Raw genomic sequence first — 23257 nt, 5'->3', positions numbered from 1 at the left:
ACAGAATAAAACATTCCAACAAACCTTCCATCCCGCTGAGTCTTGTGGACAGCCTAGCAGCTTAGCTGTCACTGAAATACCTGAACAGCTTGAATGAAGGTCAAGACTGTGCATCTCCAAACACCGTGATCACCTCAAGACCTACCTTCCAGACCCAACTTCCTTATTCTAAGGTGAAGCCTTAGGAATAAATCCACCCACCAAATTAAAAGGTTGTCTAATCCACAAACAATCTTTATGGAGATTTAGGCTTATGATAAAAAGGAGACCCAATGTTTACAAGGATTTGAAATGCTGCTCTCGGGTCTTTCCTTTTATAGACACCTGGCAACTTTCCCAAGAGCTCAAGTTCCCTTTAAAATGTGTCACGTGCATAGCATGCGTGCATGGACGGAGGTGTGAGGTGAAAGCCCAGAGGCTTAAATACAAAAAAGGACAAGGCCATAGAAAACTAAGACCTTACCACCCCAAAAATCATGAGTAATCCCAGTTAGAATTAGAAATACATTACTAGCTTTTCTTTTGAGGTTTGTTTTCTTTTGGTTTCCAAAGATACCATTCTGGGGAAATGTCTATGTGTTTTAACAGGGGGCTGTGGGGGACCGACCCATCTACCTAAAACCTAAACCTCGAATATTCATTTTCCCCTTGGCATCCATTTCCATTCTCCAACTTGGCTGCAAATTTATGTCAAAGATCCTGAACCCCAATTCCATACAATGTCCTCTGTTTGGAACCAGATATGGCTCACTCCATCTCCTCCTCCAAAGAGGAGATGAGATTAGAGAATTTCTCTAAATCCCCTGCTTCCAGAAGGGTTCACAGTAACAGTGCCCACCTCCCCATTCGCACCAGCCCACGCTGCATCTGTGCCAGACAGCAGGAGCACCCTCCAGGCATCCAACAGCCTGCCAGCTCAGCAGGGCAGAACTGGGCAGACCCTAGGACTGTGCTGTGACTGGCATACCACCAGGCTCCCAGGGCAAACGCCCAGGCAATGCATACTGCCAGGACTTGGGCAATAACACGGAGTCTGGCTGCGGCCTGTGCCCTGGGCCTGGACCAGCGCTCCCCGAAACCCACCCACTAACTTCTTACTTGGCAACACCCACCCTCTCCTCTACCTCCCCACCCCCTGGCACCATACCTGGCGAGCTGGCCACCCAGGGGAAATAACCAGCCAAGTGGGTGACAGCACACCTGCGTCCCGGGCCCAGGACCGGGCACTGTGTCCACCCCCAAACTGGAGGCCCAGGACTCTCACCGGCTCACCAGCCTCGCGCCCACTCACCTGCCCATTCCCTGCCCCTCTGCTCGCAGCTCTGCAGGCCTGCAGGCTCTCCGCCCGCTGCCCGGACTCTCAGCAGGGTTAGACGGGGGCCCACCCTTCCTGAGTGCGTACCCAACTCGTTCCCCACACAAACCCTCTCCCCACACACAGCCTCTGGGCACCTGCGATCCCCTCTCCCACGCAGCTTCGCCCCTCGCAGCAAAAGCACCAACTATAAGCGGAACAGCCGCACCGCCTCCCGCTCGCACCATTTGGCCCTCCAGTCCCCTGAAAGTCCGGGTGCTCTCTCTGGCCTACGTCGCTCCCCTTCTCTCTCTCCTACTCCTGCCTCCTTTCCCCACGCTCTCCGCGCAAACCCTCTGCCCCCGAGTCCAGCCCTCCCTCTCTCACCTAGGGCCGAGGTCGCCTCTCCACGACCGGACCCGCGGGTCAGGTGGCGCATGCGCGAGCCCGGCCCCGCGGCTCCATGACAACCCCGTCGTCGCCCAGTCTCAAGCTACTCCTCCACCTCCCGCCCATTTCTCCTCCCCGCGCCTCCTCGGCTGAATTCTCCAGCCACGTGACTCGGCTCGGAGGACCCGGCACCATGGAGACTGTCGGCGGTACTCCTAGAAGGGCCCTCCGCCGGAAGGCGAGGCCGACACCCCTCTCCGAGGGCCGCGGACGTCCCTAAGAGGCCTGCGCGCTCTCCGAGGAAGGCGGGCGTCTCTATGGTTGATTCCGCGCGTTCGCCGCCATCTTGTGCAGGGGACCTTGAACGAGGAGCCGCGGGGGCACTGCTTTGAGGCGGGGTTTGGAGGAGCGGCGGGTGGGCGGGCTTCTAGCAGACGGCAGGTGGCGTGATTCTCCTGTGGGAGCCGGTGGAGATTGGCCAGGGGGAACTGGCTCTCTCGGTGTGTACGCGTGGACACCCTTAGGGTTGGGGACCGGGACCCGCCGGGTGACGTGCACGTGAGGCGGAGGCGGTGGCGTCAGGCGTGGGAGGAGGGGTTGCCACCCTTGCAGACGTCTGGGATCGGCGGAGGCGTGTCTGAGAGCCCCGCGCGCGCGCTGCTCACGTTTTTGCCACGCCTGCCGCGGCGGTTGGCTTGCGTTCCAGTCTACCTCCAGAGACAGGCCTCCACGAGGCAGGGACGCAATCAGTATTTCTGTTGGATGGTTTCATGTCATTTGACGTCTGAGTCCCTTTATCTGGTGCTACTGTCCGAGCTCCTGGGTTGTATATGGGTACAGGCTCTCCTGCCAGCTTTTGGTGAAGTGCCACAATGAGCACACGTGTAACACCTAAAGAAAAGATAAAGGGGCGGGGAGGGGGGATGGGATCGGTTCTCTTGCGTCAGATCAGTGAGGGTTACTAATTAGATTAGAAAAAAAAAATCATTCTCAAAAGAAAGAAAGAAAAACATTCCTTCTCAGGTGAATTTAAAGAGACAGGTGGAGGCAAGTTCTAGAGCTGTCCACTAGGGTAGCCACTAATGGCTAGGGGACATTAAGCTAGCCACATTTCAAACCGCCAATGACCACATGTAACGAATGGCTACCTTATTGGACAGCGTAGATTATACCACATTGCCTGCATTACAGAAAGTTGTATTCAGCGCCGCGGATCTAGATCCCGGGACGGGGAAATCGCCCTGTGTTGGTAATCCAAGCCTTTTTGTAAGCGCTGCAAGGTCATGGTTAATCACGTTAGTCCTCTAGACACAGTTCATGCTAATGCATGTTTACATATGAATGTGTTTGTTAGCATAAGCCCCATCAACAAATAATAATCGAATGACTACAGCATGTAAAGCTTTTGTTTAGAGGATGGAGGGAGTGGAAACAATAGTTAACAATTATCAAGTAATTAAGAGCCAGCCAGCCTTACATGCATTCTCTTATGATGCTTCTGCAAATTTATAAGGTCGGTGCTGGTATTTGCAGTTGATAGATGAGGGCACTGAGGTTTATGCTCATGATGACACAAACTACTAAGTCCAAGATCTTAACCATTAGCTATATTGCTTCTTTGGGGGCGGAATAAAACATCCTTTGTCTTCAGATAGCTTAGAATCTGATATGGGGAAGACATGCTGTAATTATATGAGAATGTGATAAATGCCAAAGGATTTGGAATAGAATCTAATTAATAAAATCAAGGGAGGAAAAAAAAACCCTCAGCTTTTTGTTTGTTGTCAGAGGAGGAAGAGAGCAGGAGGTAAAGCTTTAAGAAGGACAGATAAAAGTTGGATTTACAATAATGGAGGTAGATGAGGGCATAAGGCATACCAGGCAAAAGAGAATAAATGAAATAAGCCAAAGCATGAGGATAATTTTAGTCCTCCAAAGGTGCAAGTAAACCAGACTTCTCTGATTTTACCTCTTATGAGCAGACATTCATGCTGTATCAATGACTTGAGCTTCAAAGACACGTTTGCTAATGGAACCAAATGAATTAGACCAATTTACTGACAGACTTAATTTTTGTTGAGTATTGTTCTATATAGTCATACAAAATAAGCCCTTCATGAAAATGGGTAATATTTTTATATAGCCAAGCCAATGTAAAAACAATTGCCTGACTTTGTTAATTCACCAGGGTTTATAGCATCTTTGTTGATAATTTTCTGGTGCCATGAGTTCTTTAATCTTTGCTGATAGGTGAGCCTAAATGTGAGTTTAGGTTCCTGGGACAGAGAGTGGGTTTCAAAGCACGGTTTTTTCTTGCAGTAAAGTCCTTTCCAATTGGAGTCCTCAGTGCCAGCTGTAGTTGAAAACTCATTTTGTCACCACTGCTGCCAGCAGGGGGAGTCCTGCTCCCTTAAGTAGTACACTCAAAGGCTTCACAAACTGGCTTCTTACCCTTTCTCCTGTCACAGAGTGCCAGTCTGGAGGCAGAGGCTGCACTTTGACTCAGACTGCTTCATTAAGATGTTACTCCCCCGTCCACGTGAGGGCTTGCCTTTTGAGTCCCACATCCCGTAAGGATGCCATGAAGAGTCACCCTTGTGCTGAGTTTCATTTCAAGATATTTTCAAGTATTCAATATGGCATATAACTTAAAATATTTATAAATAGTTTTAAATACGTATTTTAATATTTAAGGTTGAATTTAAAATTAAAGTTCAGGGGTGCCTGGGGGGCCCAGTCGGTTAAGCGTCTGACTTCAGCTCAGGTCATAATCTCGCAGTTCTTAAGTTCGAGCCCCGCGTCGGGCTCTGTGCTGACAGCTCAGAGCCTGGAGCCTGCTTTGGATTCTGTGTCTCCCTCTCTCTCTGTGCCCCTCCCCAACTCATGCTCAGTCTCTCAAAAATAAATAAAAAAAATTTTTTTAGTAAATAAAATTAAAGTTCGTTTAAACCTATTTTAAAGTAATTAAAATAGTGTAATAGCAGTGAAAGTATTCAATAGATCGAGTTTCAAATCCCAGCTCCTGTCAATATCATTTTATAAAAGAAGGGCATTTTAATATTTTCCCCCACATATATACAGGAAGGAAGATAGGCCATAATCTCATGATTTAAAAACTAAATAATTTCTACCTTATGAGAATTCATTGCATGATTCTTACTTTTCAGAATTTGCTGAGGATCAGTGAAAACATCATCCCAAGGACTAGCATTTGAGAACCATCTATTTTATTTTTCCATACCTTAGTCTGGCCATCTGTAAAGTAATTACCCTCTAGTCTGAATCTAGCATTATTAGCGCTGACCACTTCAGTGTTATAAAAGGATTTGCTGGGATGGTTGGTGTGTGTATGTTGCGGAGACCCAGAGCCGTGAGTCCGTAAGAGAAGAGGTCGGGGGCTCCAGCCTGTGCATGGGCAGAGGGATCCAGAGTTCCCAGGCTGGCAGGGGCAGAAGTGGGTGAGAGCGGGATGCAGACTCCTTTTTTTCTCAGCAGTCAGGTGACTAGGCCCCCATCAGCCAGGCTGGTTTTGGGCTCATGTTCTTAGGGGCTATCTGGAAGAGTGGGAACAACAATGGATAACATTTTGGTTACAATCAGGACGTTAATACACAGACACAGGTTTGATTTCAGGGGCAATGGAAGCCCCTCCCAAATAGCTGTCCATCTTCTGGCTGGTACCTGAAATTCCTTTAAGTAAAATTGCTCAACATGCAAATAACTCTAGAAACCAAGACAGAGTTTTCCACAACCGCTAACACAGAGTGCTTACTATTTGCCAGACACTGTCTTAAGTGTTTTGCCTAGATTTACTAACTTAATCCTCAGAGTCCCATGGACCGTTACAGTATTATTATTCTCGTTTTACAGAGGAGGAAACTATGGTAAAGAGGCCATGTCACTTGCCCAGGTCCCTAGTAGTAAGTAGCAGAGCAGGGTTTGAATTCCTGTGTCCTTGCTTTTAGCCATCCTGCTAGAACGGCTCCATGTCCATGTGGAAGCGGTACCGCCACACCCTTTCCTGCTGTGGGGAGGCCAGTGGGGAGCCAGAAGGCACTTGTGTGGGAAAGGATGCCAGGAATGGAGCCTGGCCACCACAGAGGCGAGCTTTGCAGAAAACACCTCCATCTGGTCTGCTACTCTGCATGTGGTACAGGTATTTGGTGTGGGGTAGGGGTGGGAGGTCATGCAGATTTCAAACCACATGTTTCCAAACCCCTCAGCAGCTGCCTTTTACCTATTAGATCTCCTATCTAGGATCCTTTTAGTGGAAATATTTTAAAAGCGTCCTCTTCCCCCCCACTGAATGTGAAGTTTTTGACTTAACACTCACAACTTCTCTTTTGCTAGATGGCCCAGAAAGCTGTTCAATTTCCCCCTTTGTGTGGAACCATTTGATTTTTAACTTGTAGGTTCTCCTTGGCCACATCTCCTATCTTGCTTTATCGGCTCTCCTCCCTTCTGTAAATAGCCCTCGGATCCCACCTGTGTTCCCTGGCACGGGCTTGCCAAAAGGCAGGGCACACAGGCCACCACAGCAGAAAGCCAGTTGGAGCTGGGGCTTTTAGTGGAACCTGACACTTCAGTAATAGGAAGCTGGCTACAAAGCCCAAGATCAGGAGCAGCTCGACACAGACAGTAGTAGTTACTCCCCAGATTAAACACTTGCTGTCTCTCAGGACTTGGTCAAGACTGGTTTGCACTGTAATTTCTTGGGTACCTATCTCTTCCCCACTGGAGTCTAAGCTCCTTCAGGGAAGAGATTACATCTAATGTTTTTCTCCCAAAAAGCAAAAAACACTATATATTAAGTATTCAAACGAGTTGTCTTCAGTGGGACCCCAGATGCCTGAAAATTTAACAGTGCACTCACACGTCACTGACCAGAATCTAGAAAAGGAAGACTCTACCAGCCAGGGAAGTGAGTCACTTAGGTGGCCACCGGTGCAAGAACAGACTGGAGATCTCTTGTCGGTTCCCTGACATGCTCTGCTCTGCCCCACCTCCAGGCCTCTTGCACACAACTGTATGTGTCACTGGGGCTTGTTGAAAGGTGGAGTGAAGGTTGTTGTTGCTGGTATGTTCTGCTCCACACTTAGTAATTCTGGCAAAGAAATTCCAGAGCCTTCAATGTTCCTACTGTACTCCCCAACCCCCTCCCCAGTCATTGGAGGTCTTTTCTGTTCTGGGCATTTGCTCAAGAATACCCTTGAATCCTGCCTGAGGTTTGACTGAGCTCTATTGGAATGGCTGGTTTTAGTTGGAATTCCACAGAGAACCTCATAAGACTCAGTAGTCAGTGGAGATGACCCATGTAGTGTCTCTAGTTTGCAGACTGAGACAAGCCCAACACCTCACACACCACCACTCCTTCAGGCACTGGATGTGCACGGCTGGTGTTTTACTCCACGGGGTTGGCCGGCTGGGCTTAAGTCAGTATCACAACAGGTTGGATAAATGGGCACCAGATGTTGGGTTGAAGGCTTACCCAGCTGTTCATCAAAACTACCTGCTTGATTTTATCTCAGTTCAGAATCTCTTCTCTCTCCAACTGATTGCCTGATCCCAGAGTCAAAGATCTTAAAATTCAATCTTAAACAGGAGACTGAAAAGCAAACAATTTCTCAAGAAGTTTCAAATATATTTGTGGGAGTTGGGAGTGGACAAATATTCTTTTTTTTTTTTTTTTTTTTAATCTAGGAGGTGGTCCTTTTGAAACTTCACATGAAAAAGATGAGTACTCTTGGCCTTCCAAATTTGAAGTGGCATTTAAGTTTGATTTCCATTTTTCTTAATGCCAGAGAAGCTTTGAGGCATTTCTTATTCATTCTCCAGGGCTTCATTGGGTTTTCAGCCTATTTCAAAAATAATGATGTCACTACCTACAGTGGAGTGAAGTCTTTACAAGGCAACTCATTTGCCTAAAATGTCTGGGAAGTCACATCCAGACAAAGAAATTACCAAGAGCATTTTCTTCAGGTATAAAAAAGTGTAGTTTATTCACCCAGAACTTTGGTTTCTTTGAGATGTTGAGTATCCCATTTTAAGACTTAAAAGACTGCTTTTATCTGGTAAAATCTCATCCCAGCTGGAGTTACAGGACATGCTGATCTGGAGCCTTGACTGAATTGACAGCCATCCACACGCAGAACCGCAGTGCTTTTGGTCTCCTGCTTTGTGGACAGGGATAAGAGGGTAACCCACAGGGTAAACCCAAGAAAATTCACCAGAATGTCTTGTGCTGATAGTTTAACGAAATTCTCCCTCCAGCACTTTCTGACAGGGCATGGGGATTTTCTCGTGTCATCAGACTTCAGGAGTGATTATGTCATCCAGGTGCAGGTGTTCTTGGCTGTCCTTTACCTGTTGTCTCCTCATGTCACATATAGCCAAGAGAGCAGATGACAGGTTCATCTCTGTTACACACGGAATTGCCAAGTGGTTGCCTAGCAACTCAGCACAATCAACATGGTCTCTGTTATGGAATGTAGAGTGGTTGGCTTTCAAGAATGACTGTATTTGCATATTTCTTTGGGGCCTCCAGAAAAATAGGTATGTTTTCCTGGATTTAAGGTTATTAAAATGGCCTTTTGTATTGCTTCACCCTAGTACTCATTTTATAAAGTGACAGTCATCTAATCAAACTGTTAACATAGCAATTGCTTCGATTAAATTCAATTCAGTAAGCATCTTCTATATACGGGATACTATACCAGATACCATAAAGAGTTATAAGGAAGAACAAGTATGGTCCCTGTCTCAGGGAACGTCTGTGTTTAGTAGATGTGTATAAATCTGTTGTTTACACGTGTGAAACAGACAGCTATGATGTGTATGAAAAATAAAGGTATTTTTATTTGGAAGGGTTCCTTTGTGTTTGATCAAAGGATTTTTCACTTTTATCTAGATTCCTTCCTTTATAGCTTATAGCGACGATCCGTTCAAAAAGCTGCAATCAGTTCAAAATCACTTTTAAGACCTCACTCTTATTGGCATCTCAGTAATTAGCAGCTCTTACCCAGCTCGTGTTGGATGTGACACCGCCAGTGTTGTCGGCTGGCACGGCGCTGCCCTGCGTCTGTACCGTGGTCTTTCTGCATAATTGCTGCTGAGATGCTCACAGCCTTCCCACCTCTATTCTGCACATTCCAGTTTAAAAGAAGCCCCTTGCCTTTCTTTGTCTACTTTGCAGTAGTGCCATCAGCCTCTGTCCACTTAAGGAGGGACTTTAGAATGTTCCATATCTTGCATCAGGGAGTCTTTTGATCACTCGAGCGAAGTTCTTTCCCACCAGAAAGATGGTTGCTAGACAGAGCCTGGAGTTTGACCAGCCCCTTTCCCTTGAGTTGGTTTGCTTGGTGGATTGGTCTCGCATCTTCCTCAAGAAGGCACCAGGGCCTGGCGTGAAGGAACTGTTTCTGACGGCTTTGGTGCGCACCCTTGCACCCTCATTAGCTGCCCCTCCTGAGTGGACTCCATCTGGAATCCACAAAGAAAAGAGGAAGCCTTTGAGGGCAGCTGGGCTGTGGCACCAGCGTTCTCCTCCACCACCTTCTGTTAGCACACTGTGGTTTCTGTGCTCGCCTTCCCCAGATCCAGTGCGGGACTGGTGTCTCGCTCATTGTCTCCACCATCTAGTTCCCTCGGATCTTTTGCCATTCTCAAGAAATCACCCAGACCTCTTGTGTTCACACAGGGCATCTGACCTTTGCTTCCAGATCCGACGGCAGGCAGAAGAAAGGGGGCAGAAGGGAGAGGAGGACCAGACAAAAGGAGACACTGTATTGATGTTTGCCTTCTTGTTCTTGATTTTATCCTCACACGTCTTCTCGTCTTCTCGGTAGCTCCTGCTGGCCCGCTCTGCAGATGAAACTCCAGAAGTGCTAATACCCACCATTCTACTGAGCATGAGCATATTGTCCCAAGGCAGCTCTTCACTTATGATCAAACCAGCCAACATTTACCATGTGCTGTGTGTCTCCTAAGGGTCAGGGACATGGTAAAGAATAACACAGTTTCTACCCCTGAGCAGGTCACCAGTCGGTTCTGTTAGGTGCTATAATGAGGACTGGGAACAGAGACAGAAGAGCAGTGAGTTCAGGTAGAGGGTGGGAGTTCAGGAAGAGATGTGTCTAACCCTTCAACTAGACCCGGGAGGCTGGCGGACCAGGGAGGTCTCTCTACTTACCTTTAGGAATGGGCCAAGAGCAGAGCGTCTGTGTCCCTTTGATGTTAGGAAATCCTTTATTGCTCTGATCTAAATCCTTTCCCCTGCAGTTTATACCCTGTATTGCCTCTCATTCCAATGTCAGTTGAAATAGCAAAAATCATTGCCTAGTAACCTAGTCAGTCAGAAGCCTTTAGTAAATCATCTCTGGTACTCTACCTTAATACAGGACAAAACCTATTTTCTTCCTACCCCAACCCCTGCAGCTTGACTTCTCCAGCTGCTGCCCCGGGGAAGAGTTTCTGAGAGGTGCCCCCCTATTAGGGTGCTTCCTGGAAAGGTGGGGGGAGACAGGGCAATCAGCTATGGAGATGCGTGCCCCAAATAATTGCACTTGGAAGAGTCTGCACTGTAAGCATGTTTCCGGGCATCTTCACTAAAGACAGAATTTTTGAGGTTGAATGACATAGTAGAAGAATAAAGTCCAGTGTTTACAACATCCCACTACCAGCCTTCACCAGCCTGTGGGTTGTCATATTGACATCCAGACGTAAATTTCCTTAGTTCTGAGCCCTCTTGAAGGCCTATAGAACTTTCTCCTGGTCCCCTCCTCCTACTAACTCACCTTCAGTGATTTGATGCCCCTGAGGGATCTGGTTCATGGCAGATCCAAGATGCTGTCCCATTGCAACCTCCCCATTGGTGGTCTACTCTTCACAACCCCTTACAAAAGGGTACCTCATCAGCATGTGTGTCCCCTGTGAGAACAGTGTTTTTATAATGGTCACTTGTGCTGGGCACAGCCTTCTCTCCCAAGTCACCTGCTGGGCATAGCCTTCTCTCCCAAGTCACCAACTCGCCAAAGTGGAGGGCAGGATGGAACACTGGGCAACAAATGACCTTCTTGCTGATTGCCTGTACTTTGTTACCTGTGTTCCAAAGCAAAACTGTTTGTATGTTCAGTTGCTCAAAGTCTTAACTTGATTACTCCTCTTTCATCCAACCTCATCTCTCACTGGGGCTAGAAAGGAATCTCTCAGGCCAACATGGCCAAGATGGGGGTTGACAGTTCATCAGTTCCTTCCTTGCTCTTTCTCCACAGGGAGCTCCTCACCCAAACTAACCAACTCACACAAAACAAAACAAAACAAATCTGGGGCATCTGGGGCACCTGGGTGACTCAGTTGAGTGCCTGACTTCAGCTCAGGTCATGATCTCGCGGTTTGTGAGTTCAAGCCCCACATCAGAATCGCTGCTGTTAGCATGAGCCTGCTTTGGATCCTCTGCCCCCCTCTCTCTGCCCCTCTCCTGCTTGCACTCTGTCTCAAAAATTAAAAAAAAAAAAAACCTTCAAAAAAGAAAACTCAAAACTTTTCTATTTTAATAAAAAATAACAAAAGTGTGCTAATCGATGCAAACATACTAATACTTGAGGGGACTGTTGGTGGTATTCTGTAAACTCCATCCCATAATTAATAAAACTCAGGAGTATTGGTTTCTTGTATAATTTGAAAATGAGGTAAAGACTTTTCACCCCCTTCTTAAAGGCACCTCTTATTTCCATAAGGGGTATAATGCATGATAAATTCCCATCTCATGGGTAATCTGTGAGAATGCCATTTTAAGAGAAATTAGCAATGGTTACAGTTCAAACTTTAGCATTGTATTGTTAGTTAGGGTTCTTTATAAGAATTTTCTCTGTAGACTCCAAGAAGCATCCATACCATCATCCTCCACCTCTCAAAAGTGAACACAGAACAAACTGGTTGACCCTTGAACAACACAGGTTTGGAATGCATGAGTCCTTTTATTTATTTGTTTATTTCATTTGTTGATTTAAGATTATATTTTTTAAAGTAATCTCTACACACAATGTGGGCTTGAAATTACAACCCCGAGATCAAGAATCCCATGCCAACTGCGCCAGCCAGGCACCCCTGCATGAATCCATTTACACTCAGATTTTTTGGATAAATACAGTAGAGTACTATTAATGTATTTTCTCTTCCTTAAGATTTTCTTAATAACATTTTCTCTTCTCTAGCTTACTTTATTGTGTGAATCCTGTATATAATACATACAACATATAAAATGTGTTAATCAACAATTTGTTATTGGTAAAGCTTCCAGTCAATGGTATTGCTAGTACTAGTTAAATTTGGGGGTAGTCAAAAGTTATACTTGATCTCTGTGCAGGGGTCGGCACTCCAGCCCCCTCATAGTTCAAGGGCCAAATGTATTTAGATCTAGATAATGAAAAAAACAAAAATAGTAATGGGATTGCCCTAAAAGTAGACCTTACTGTGCAGCGGACAGAGCCCAAGGTATGGCATTAAAGATCTCACTTGAATCCAGGCCCTGTCACTTACAAGCTAGGGTCCCCTGAGAAAGTCCCTTTACCTCTCTGAGCTTCTATTTCTCATTTATAGAATGGAGCAATGATGATGTCTGCCCTCCTTTCCAGGGTCGTGAAAATGGAATGGGATAAAATAAATGTAAATAAAAGTGCTTTGCAAACTATAATGTGTCTGTTATTCCCTAAAGGGAGAGCTGGAAGAAATCACAGCGGCTCAGTCACGTCAATGTGGTTTTCGTAGGCTGGCGGAGTCTTTCTTGGGAGTGGTTCTGTGCCCGGACATCATGCCACCCTGTGTCTCCAGCATAAATACGAGCCCTGGAACTGACAGAACACATCCTGACGTGCCACCTTGTCCTTAGTTACAGTGGCAAATTCATTCTGATGAAGCCAGTTCTAGAACCAGAGAAAATGGGAATGACAGTGACTCGGTGGATGTGGATGTGCTCACTGACATCTAGCATCAACCAAATCCCCTTTTCCATTGGAGGCTAACTCTTCTGAACCTCTGCTCATCTCAGAATCATTGCTGCTTTCCCCAACAATATCATTCTTCATACCAAGAGCACTCGTGATGCAGCATATCTTAAAAGAGTGTTTCATTATTATGTCTGGGATTTTTTCCAAGCCATGGACACTCTTTCTTCAAGTTTGATGCTGGCACTTTCTTGATCTTACCAGAAGGACCCTTCATATGCAGGGAGTGACAAACAATAGCACTGCTGAAACCAGGAAAAGCAGGGCTCCTACTCCTGCCCGCAACCCACTCACCATTGGCACAAAAATATGACAACAAAAGGCATGTTATCTTTCCTATCCTTGGAAAGTCCAGCGGGTGTCACTAAATGGTCATGACTTTGACATTAAGAAGGTTTGGTGGTGCGATTGGCTCCACCAAAGATCCAACCCCAGCAGCAAAGGCTACCCTCAGGTTAGGCAGCCCTTGCCCATCTCCCAAACGTTGGGCTGGATCCATCTAAGAGGGAGAGCTTTGAAGCGCTGTGTATTGGATGATGATTGGAGTTACAGTAGCAGATGGAATAGCTTTTTTTTTTTTTAAGATTGGCCTTAAATTAATTGTGATATAAAGGGTCTGTTGACAGGCTGCCATTTCTCACTTAGAAACTTGTCTCTTTTGCTGTTTCTTTTCTTTTTTAAAATTTATTTATTTTTGAGAGAGAGAGAGAGAGAGAGAGAGCATGGGAGGGGCAGAGGGAGGATCTCAAGCAGGCTCTGCTCTGAGCACCTGAGGCGGGGCTCAATCTCACTAACCGTGAGATTGTGACCTGTGCCAAAATCCAGAGTTGGATGCTTAACTGACTGAGCCACCCACGCTCCACTTTTGCTGTTTCTGTATAATATTTATCCTGCACATCTTATGGCCTGTTGCTCACTCACCCATGGCTACCTTGCTGTCCCCCTAGCTCATGGTCTCTCAGCAGTCCCCAAGGTGAAGTTCTTGGCCCAGTGGAGGGCATCATCCCCTCCACCCATGTTCTGCTAGCTAGTCATACTGTACCTCTCCTCTGTTGCACCCCATCCCTCTCAGGCTCTTCTCATCCTCTTCCTCCTTGATGCTCAGGCCACTCATTGGCCCTGTCCCACTGGATGATGCGGACCTAAGGGCCACCACCTGGAGCACCCAGAGCACTACATGGGGTAGGGAGTAGGGGGTAGGGGGTAGAGGTGTGGTTGGGGAGGACTGCCCAACTGCAGGTGCGTGTGTGCAGGCACGCTGGCACAGCAGTCTCCAGGACTGAGGCACAAGGGTTGGTGGCTGCAGGCACTTGACCCTCAGGCTGTTGCCTTAGAAAACATGATTCCTCTGTGTTGGGTCCTACCCAAAGTCTGGAAAACAAGTCATCAACTCACTTTATATCTTCTTCATATGGTGAAAGAAACTGTAGAAACTGGCTCTTGTGGTCTAAGTATTTTCTAAGTTCAAAACCAAATGTTCTGTTACCACTGTTACTTGTTCAAGCCAATGAGGGTGTCTGGGACCGGAAACTCATAGGATTTCTAATGAACACAAAACGTCACTTCTACACAATATGCAATTTCTAGAAGGGAGAGGAAGCCTCAATAAACATAAAAAAAAAATCAATAGTATGTGACAGAGGCAGGTAAAGGCTGAAATAGAGCATGGATACAAGTGTTCTTAAAAGGTAATATTAGGTACCCAGTGTTTAATCAACGTAATGATACATTGCTATTGTTTTCTCATAGTGGTGGATAGGAAGTTATGAAGAGATGGTTTCTGGGTCTCAGCACGAAGAGATGGTGCCTGGCCATGAGGAACCTTCATGTGCACTGATTGGACAATAAATACACAAGCAGGTATTCTCTACCCATTATTCTAAATCATTGATAAATCACTATACTGCATATGGACTTATGCATTTTGTAATGCACCGATTTTAGTTCATTTTTTGTATAGACAGGAGCCCCATGAAAATATTTTCCTGGGGCCTGACTTAAGGTGGTCCCGGAGGAGCACTGCTGTATGGCCAGTGACACAATGAATTTCAGAAGTATTAGAATATGAAAAAAACTTGATCACAAAATAGATGAAATGCAATAATTCAGTGGCTTAGAAAAGACAGCAACTTTTTTCTCACTTGGGGTAGTCTTCATTCCAGGCTGGAAGGGGGCTCTGCTCCACATGGTGGTTCAGGGATCCATGTACCTTTCATTTCCCTCTCTCAGCCCCTAGGGCATCCTTCTCACTTGCATGGTCAAAGCTGGGTCTCAGGCAAGTTCATGTTCTGGGTTAAGGGAAGGGGAAAGAGTGTCAGTGAGGCAAGCCCACTATCTTCAAGCATAGGTCTGATGGTCCCTTCTATTCAGATAGTGCAAACTTAATCACATGGTCACACCTAGCTGCAAGGGAAGCCAGGAAATGCTGTCCCCAGCTGGGCAGCTATGGGCCCAACTACAAATGTGTTACTATGGAAGAAAGGGAGGAAGAATCTTGGTGAAACTCTAATAGTCTCCATTTTAAGAACCCATTTAAAAATTTTTTGTTTAATCTTTATTTTTGAGAGAGAGAGAGAGAGAGAGAGAGAGAGAGACAGAACGTGAGCAGGGGAGGGGCAGAGAGGGAGGGAGACACAGAATCTGAAGCATGCACAGAGCCCAACGCAGGTCTTGAACCCACAAGCTGTGAGATCATAACCTGAGCCGAAGTCGGAGGCTTAACCGACTGAGGCACCCAGATGCCCTAAGAACCCATTTGAATGAACCATGTCAGTTGCTACTTTGTCCTAGAGACATGTAAGAAAGCTTTTGTTTGTCACCTGGAAGTTGATTCAGACAACTGTGGCACAAGCTTTGTACTGCCATTCAGCAACATCCTCCTTACACTGTTACCTCTCAACTTGATGTATTTACCAACAATGAGCTTCTTTTTAGTATAAAGACTGCTACCTATCTGTTGCCTTTTGCCATCCCAAATCCTTTCACCTGTCCTCTGGTAGTTGTACCCTGATTCTCCTATTGGGAACCCCTACGTTTCCGTCTTGGATGTCCTGCACACAGAGCTGACTCCACCCCTAGATCCAGAGGGGGTCATGTGATTACAGCCTGACCAATTAGGTCATCACATTCCCTAGCTATTGTGTACTGCTTGGCAATGGACCCACGACCAAATCAGAGCAATGAAGTACAATGGGACTTTTGCTGGGAATACAGAAAGAAAACTACTTGGCATTTTTTCCTCCACAAATCTCAAACTGGGAACATACAGGATTGAAGCACTGGTGGCCATCTTGCCCACATGAGAAGAGAATATTCAGAAGAGCAAAATCAGGAGGTAAAGATAAAACCAAGTCCCAGTAAGATTGTTTGAGTCCCTGGGTCAGATTACGCTTAAGCCAGTACTATGCCTAAATCCCTGGTCTTCTCAGTTACAAGAGATGACCTCCACCCCCACCCCCACCCCCCCTTTTAAGTCATTTTGAGTTGAATATTCTGTCACTTAGTGCAACCAAAAGAGTCCTGATACAAGGACCATGAAGACTTGGTCTTTTGTATGTAGAGTGAAAATTCTCTTGGGCTGTATGCAGCCTACTTCTTCCCTGAATCTCTGGAGCTGGCTTCCAGCCAGTGGTTCTCAGTCAGGAATGGTTTTGTCCCCAGGAATATTGGGCAATGTCCAGAGGTGGGTTTGATTGTCAAAGTGAGGGGGAAGGGGAAGGAAGGGATGCTACCGGCTTCTTGTGGATGGAGGGTACATCCTAAACATCCTACAATGCACAGGGCAGCCCCCACAACGAAGAAGCATCCAGCCCCAAATGTCATCAGTGCTCAAGTTGAGAAGCCCCACTAACCCCATGCAGAGTTCAGATACTCTGAAGGGACTCCCCAGTCCAAACATACTCGGGAAAGTGAGCTCCCAGAAAGAGCTGTGTTCTCACCAGGGAAGGCCTCACCCTGAGACCCTCCAGGGCTCGTTAGCTCCAGGCGAAGTGACAGCAACTTGTTCATGATTAAGCTCTTTGGGAAACTGATCCAAAGAGGGCAGCCATTGCCTGGTGGGGGTTAAGACTGCTTCTTGGCACCCAGGAGAGAGAAATGGGTGGCCTGTGACAGATTTTATTTAAGGCCTAGCATCTTTTAAAGAGTGTTAGGAGCCCTCTCTCCAACAGACTGAAAAATGAGACTTGTTTAGGTCTGAAATACCGCTGTTATCCTTAGCCTGCAGGGTAAATGCTTTTTTACTGAAATATAGAGAACCGGGGATCTCTCCTGTCTGAATCCTCTGTGCTGGGGAAGGGGGGCTTTTCCAGAAGCCCTGATTGTGGAATGCCTTTGCTTCCAGGCTCACATCCCCACTTGCATTGCAGCCCACGCCTCTGCTCAGCGGGGTCCTTTCTAAGAGCTTCCTAGTGGGTGTCTGATCAGCAGACCAATGCTCTGAAGACCCCCGGACTCTTCACAGACCCCCAGCTGCTGCCTGGTCCGGGTGTCTCTCTCCAGGGCTCACCCTTCTTTACAAGCCTGCCTCCTATAAAGGGACAGAGCCACCCACCCTTGATGCAAGGACAGTGAGAGAGGGGGGCTCAGAGACAACTTTATTCCCCCTCCCCCCCCCCCCCCCCCCCCCCCCCCGCCAATAATAACAAATAAGACCCTTCAAGCACTGATCAAATCACGGCTCCAACAACCCTGGGAATTTAGATATTTTTTTAGAGGAACTTTCCCCCCAGATGTTCACCCTGGCTTTGCCCAGACCCCTCCCCCACTTAGTTGACTGCACAAAGCTTTCGAAAAACAGCTTTTGTTTCCAGGCGGAGCTGTATCCTCCCAGGAACCTTTCCTCCAGCACGCAGCCTGCAGACCTCATGCCTTGCCTCCCCCTCCAGGGTCAAGTCAGGCCAACACAGGGTGAAGAATTCGGAGGGTGTGGGTGTTTGGCTGGGGACAAGGAGTCCCTTTTTTTTTTTCCTTGGTGTCACTTCCAGACAGATAAGAAGGGGAAAAAAAGCAGTAAACATTCTTCACTTATGGACGAAAGTGGAGATGGAATTTTCTCCAGGACCCTCTCTGTGGATCAGGGCTCTGCGATTGGGGGTGGAGGGTAGGGAACGGAAGACCCAACTTCCCTCGAGAAAGTTTGAGTTCAGAGAAACCAATCCCTCGAATGTGGGTGTAATCAAAATGTTACTCCATTTTGGCCTCTCCCTGGTCCACGTGAACTGTTGAGCAAGGGAGGCACGTCCCCTCTGTTCAGGCTCAGGTAAGGTCATTCCACAATCCATTTAGAGACTAAAAGCACTTGGCTGGCTCAGTCAGTGGAGAGTGCTTATCTCAGGGTGGTGACACCTTATCTTGTGAGTTCCAGCCCCACGTAGGGTGTAGAGGTTACTTAGAAAATAAAATCTTAAAACAAAAAAAACTCATCTCGTCATAGATATGACACTTGCCTCCCTTCAGAGAAAAACATCTTCCTCCTCCTGCTCTAAGGTCTGTAGTCTGGACTGCTGGCCTTCAGGGGACTGGTCTGTGGCAGAATTTTGTCTGTTTTCTCACCTGACTGCCTCTCCTTCCTTGCTGATGGCGTCCAAGGTCTAAGTGGGAGGGATTGTTGGGGGAAGAAGTGAGAACAGAGGAAAAGGGCAATTCTTATCTGACCGCAGAGTTGCCAGCCCTGTGGGCCCAGCAGATGGTAAAAGCTGTTGACTGGGGCATCTCCCAGATTCTTCAGGGGTTCCCATCTCTGAGGCTCTCTCCTGAGGGTCACCCGATCTGCATCTCCCTTACAGGTAAACCACTTGTGACTCGTCTTCAGCCCCCTGGGGAGTCCAGCATCCCCCTCCAACTTCTCCCTGCTGAGATCCCTTTGCCCCTTTAGGAGGTGCTATGGGGCTTAAAATGGCCCCATGCTGGACCTCTTCCCCCACAGCCTGCATCTGGTCCCTGGAAAGCACTCACAGGGCCCCTGCCCCAATCCCAGTACAATGCATCCTGTTGGCACAGACCTGTGGCGGCCCACAGCTCTGAATGGCTTCGTGGGAGCCCCCATCATGAGGCTTGAGGTGAAGGTGGTAGGGCCCCCACCTTGTTGAGGGTGGAACTCACAGGATAGCTTTACTCTTTGGGAAGGTTTCTATTTCCAAACCCTGCTGTTCTCTATACTCTGGCCCTTTTCATATCCTTGATAGGCTGAGGAGCCCGAGTGCTGTGCAGCTGGGTCTCCATTGTTTCCTTTGTAAATACTGCATAAGGCATGTGTCTCCTGCTCCGTCTGCTATCTGACATTGCAGTAGCCAGACTCTGAGATGGCCCCCAGTTGTCCTCACCTCCTGATTTTCTCACCTTATGTGGGCTCCTCCCTCCCGAACAGGGCTGACCCTTGTAACCATTTGCTATGACAAACACGATGGTATGTGGCTTCTGAGGCTAGGTCTTTGTGTGGGCTTAATTGTGTATCCTATGAGGATACGTTGAAGCCTTAACCCCCCAGTACCTGTGAATGTGACCTTAGTTAGGAAGAGTCTTTACAGGTATAATCAAGGGCATAATGGATTAGGACAGGCCCTAAATCCAATGACTTATAGGAAGAGAGACACAGAGCAGACGGACACAGGGAAGAGGCCATGTGAGGACAGAGGAAGAATTTGGAGTTATGCCAAGGCTACAAGCCAAGGAACACCTGGGGCCACCAGAAACTAGAAGAGACAAGAAAGGATTCTCCCCTAGATCTTTTGGTGGGAGGACTAGAACTAGGATCCAGACTCCCCACTTCTGGTCTTGGATTGTGTTTCCTGCCAACACCTTGACCTCAGCTTCTGGCTTCCGGAATCGTGAGAGAGTGGATATCTGTTGTGCTAAGCCACCCTGTTTGTGTTACTTTGTTACAACAGCCCTAAGAACCTAATACGGTCATAAAAGACATTGTGATTTCTTCCTTGATCTCTCTTGAATCACTCATCCCAAGGGAAGCCGGTTGCCAGGTCACGAGGTTACTCAAGCAGACCTGCGGAGAGGTCCACAGGGCAAGGAACCAAGGCCTCCTGTCCACAGCCAGACCAACTTGCCGCCATGCAAGTGAGAGGCCTTAGAACCAGGTCCTACAGCCTCAGCCAGGCCTTCAGACGACTGCAACCTAGCTGACATTTGCTGACATTTGCTACTTCTCAAGAAACATGGAGCCAGAACATTAAGCCATTTCCTAGTCCCTGGCTCACAGAAACTGTGAGGTGTTAAGCATTTATTATTATATGAGCTGCGGATCATTGAAGTAATCTGTTATGCAGCCATAGATAACTAACACTGATATCTATATATTGGGGCTTCGGTATAACCTCAAACAGGAAGAGGTGCTCTGTGGAATCCTCATACATCACTTGGAACGGTCAGGGGCCCCAGTGCCATTCTCTTCAGGGACATTTCCAGCAACGGGCTCCCAGGCCATCTGTGGTTAGGTGTCCCAATTACTCAGTTACCAGTGAGCACCTTCCATGCGCTAGGCACTGTGTTAGGGGCTGGGGCTATAGGTGTGAACAGTCTGTTCACGGCCAGCTGCCATGATGGCTGTACCTCTGCTGGTAGACGGGTATGGGCAAGAAAGACTGCACTCATCTGCAGAGCCAGGGGGAAGAGGGGACATGGAGGCCTTAAGAGGGGAAGCCTTCAGCAGTAAGATCCTTCGAAGACAGGAAGAGCGCTAAGTTCCAGGGGCCACAGCGTGGTGGGAGGTAGAGCTGGAGCTGGCATCTCGACTCCCCACTTGGGGTCTTGGAGTTGTGTTTCTTAAACGGCACGGAGGCTGGTTCGTGGCACCAGGGTCTCTGCAGATCCTCGGAGGCAGAGACTCAAATCCTGCCGGGGACACTGTTCTTTGGATAATGGTGTCTCTGTGGAAAGATGGGAGCCCAAAGTCCCAGGATCTTGTTTCTGCTCTGCCAACTTGGCTAAGTCCCTCCCTTTGGGGATCCTTTGAACCATGACACATCGGCCACTCCCTCTGAAAAGCCTAAGGGTGAGAAGGCTGGCCCTTCCCAGGCCTAGCCCTCCTTACTGCTATTTTCTAGAGAGATTTAGTCAGTTTTTGCCACCTACAGAAACCTTCCAGGCTGGTCCCTCCCAAGGTCAACTTGCATACCTTGCAGATAAGGATAACCACCATTTCTGTAGCATCTACTCAACAGCAAGTGATTCCTCTAATCTTCACAGCACCCTCTAAGGCAAGGACTTATGACCCACAGTTGGCAGTTGGGGATAATGTCCCACTTGCCTCTCACTGCCCCAGAGGGTGACTAAGAGGCATTCAGTCTGAGGATTAAAGCCAGGACCCTAGGAACTGGGACTTTTTTCAGCCTCGAGGGTTTACTGTGGTGGGTAGACACGGGGCAGTGAGGTTGCACAGAGTGGTGGTTAAAGAGAAGGAGTCTAGGGGAGCCTGGGTGGCTCAGTCGGTTGGGCGTCCGACTTCAGCTCAGGTCATGATCTCACGGTCTGTGGGTTCGAGCCCCGTGTCGGGCTGTTTGCTGACAGCTCGGAGCCTGGAGCCTGCTTCAGATTCTGTGTCTCCCTCTCTCTCTGCCCCTCCCCTGCTGAGAGTCTGTCTCTCCCTGTCTCTCAATAATAGATAAACGTTAAAAAAAATAAATTAAAAAAAAAGAGAAAGAGTCTAAGGCCAGACTGCCCAGTTTGCAACCTAGCTTCCTCTTACGCTCCTAGCTGCTGATTCCCCATCTGAAAGACAGGGATAAGAGCTCGTACCTCCTTGGGTTGTTGGGACGGTTAGATGAGATAACGTGTGAATTCCATGGCAAGAGTAAGCAGCCCACGACGTTTTTCTTCCTTTGATATTATTATTGACGTGACTGTCCCCCCACCCCCACCCCCCATGGCCACGAGACTCTTCTAGCAGGACGATATTTGAAAAGGGACGAATTTAAGTGAAACAGATATAAAGCTGGAGGCTGATGGAAATTTGTGGCTGGAAGGCTGTTTTCTGCTTTTTGGAGGGATTCTTTTCCAGCTCCAAGACAGCTCCCTGCGTAAGGTGATGAGTGTGATTAACTGCGATCAGCTCCTCTCCACATAAGGAGGAAAGCTGGACGTCACCTGTGGCTTCCATCCAGGTGAGTGCAGTTACCCATCATGTCCACAGGATGTCGCTAACAATCACACTTCGACTACCTGCAGCCACACCAAGCTGTTCAGGGCTGGGAACTCAACAGCAGACTCCTGTTCAGGGAAAAGACGTTACGAGGGGCTCAGCGATCTTCGGCAACACCCTTTGAACCCTTCTTGACACCACAACACACTGTGAGTAGAAGGGTGTGTGGTGGCCAGGAGTGACTTGGCCCAGGTGACCCGGGGGTGAGGTACAGAGCTAGTAGATTACCAGGGCCTCCCGCCTCCCAGCTAGGTGTGCCGACCCCACACCTGTCCTGTGTGTGCAAGAGGCTCGGTGGGAACAGGAGCCTGGTTTCTGGGTCTCGAGGGACGGCCACCTTAGGGAATGTGATTTGAAGATGGGGGTTCAGGGTGACACGGAAGGGCCTGTGCTCCTCTCCCATGAGCCCTAGGCCAGCTCTCAGGGCCCTCTAGGCTGCCTTCTGATTTCTGCTATTTTAATGGCAGGAACAATGGAATTAGCAATTCATCCTTAAGGCAGGTGCTCACAGAGCCAGCCCCTCAGGACAATGCTGGCTCTGAGCAGAGGGGTCTTTAAGGCTCTTGGCAGGGGTGGGGATGGTGTCGGCCAACACAAATTTCTCCCTCCAGAATCATTTTTAGGAGCTCTGACTGGAAGTGAAGCACCAGAGATGCAAGGAGTTATAGCCCAGGGGCGCCTGGGTAGTTCAGTCGGCTAAGCTAAGCTTCCGACTTCAGCTCAGCTCTCGCGACTCGGGAGTTCCAACCCCGCATCAGGCTCTGTGCTGACAGCTCGGAGCCTGGAGCCTGCTTCGTTATGTCTCCCTCTCTCTCTGCCCCTCCCCTGCTCGCTCTCTGTCTCTCTGTCTCTCTCTCTCAAAAATAATCAAGCATTACAAACATTAAAAACAAAAAGGTCACAGCCCACTTGCACAAAGGGAAGGCTGCTCTGAGGGGTGAGGGCGAGAGCATTGTCTGTGGAGGGTCCGTTGCATGTACAGTAGTCGTAGTCATAGTAGTAGATGCTCAGGAAGCTCCATTCCCATCCTTCCTCGTTTCCTCCTAGCCTTCTGGAAGGGGCCATCCTAGCCCCATCCTGAGGCACTGCTCTTTCTTTTCTGATGATCGCAAGCTCTGTGATTTCCTTCCCCTCTCTCTTCATTTTGCCAGAATTCTCTCTCTGCCTCTGGAGCTATTTGCCCTGGGGCTCCAATCTGCAGGACCCAGAAGGCATTGCCTCTGAGCTCCTTGGCCTCAGGGAAGTTGGCTCAGCCTGGGAAGCAAACAAGTAGTAGAAAGTAGAGCATTTTCTCCTCCGTGCAGGGTCAGCAGGAGAGAGGGAAGACGGCCTCGACCACCGTGCATTTGGACTGAGGCATCGCATCATCGGGGCGGTTGAGGGGTGCAGCCTTCACACCTCCCCTTGGTCTACCTGGAGCAG

At 48.0% G+C, this 23257-nt stretch overlaps 1 protein-coding gene and 1 long non-coding RNA gene across 6 annotated transcripts in view; one reads left to right on the top strand and one right to left on the bottom strand.

The window, feature by feature from the left end:
* The window catches only part of CIPC (CLOCK interacting pacemaker), a 20250-nt gene extending 18002 nt beyond the window's left edge, over window positions 1-2248 (bottom strand). Inside the window, exon 1 of one of the 5 annotated variants that reach the window (XM_047861971.1) lies at window positions 1682-2248. Coding sequence is in view for 1 of the 5 variants with exons in the window: in XM_047861981.1 (XP_047717937.1) it covers window positions 25-31 (7 nt within the window). In the remaining 4 variants the exon portion in view is untranslated. Of the gene's footprint in view, window positions 1-24; window positions 1067-1147; window positions 1272-1291; window positions 1498-1539; window positions 1633-1681 lie in introns of those variants that run through there. The other 4 variants (XM_047861978.1, XM_047861977.1, XM_047861975.1 and 1 more) reach the window with 4 other exon arrangements.
* LOC125167617 (uncharacterized) lies at window positions 2120-23257 on the top strand. Its single transcript, XR_007152845.1, has 5 exons — window positions 2120-2184; window positions 5650-5840; window positions 14434-14544; window positions 21827-21984; window positions 23140-23257. It is a non-coding gene; the product is annotated as an uncharacterized LOC125167617 (long non-coding RNA).

Source organism: Prionailurus viverrinus, chromosome B3 (assembly GCF_022837055.1).
Source record: "Prionailurus viverrinus isolate Anna chromosome B3, UM_Priviv_1.0, whole genome shotgun sequence".
Taxonomy (NCBI): Eukaryota; Metazoa; Chordata; class Mammalia; order Carnivora; family Felidae; genus Prionailurus; species Prionailurus viverrinus.
This window is presented reverse-complemented; position numbering and strand designations above follow the sequence as displayed.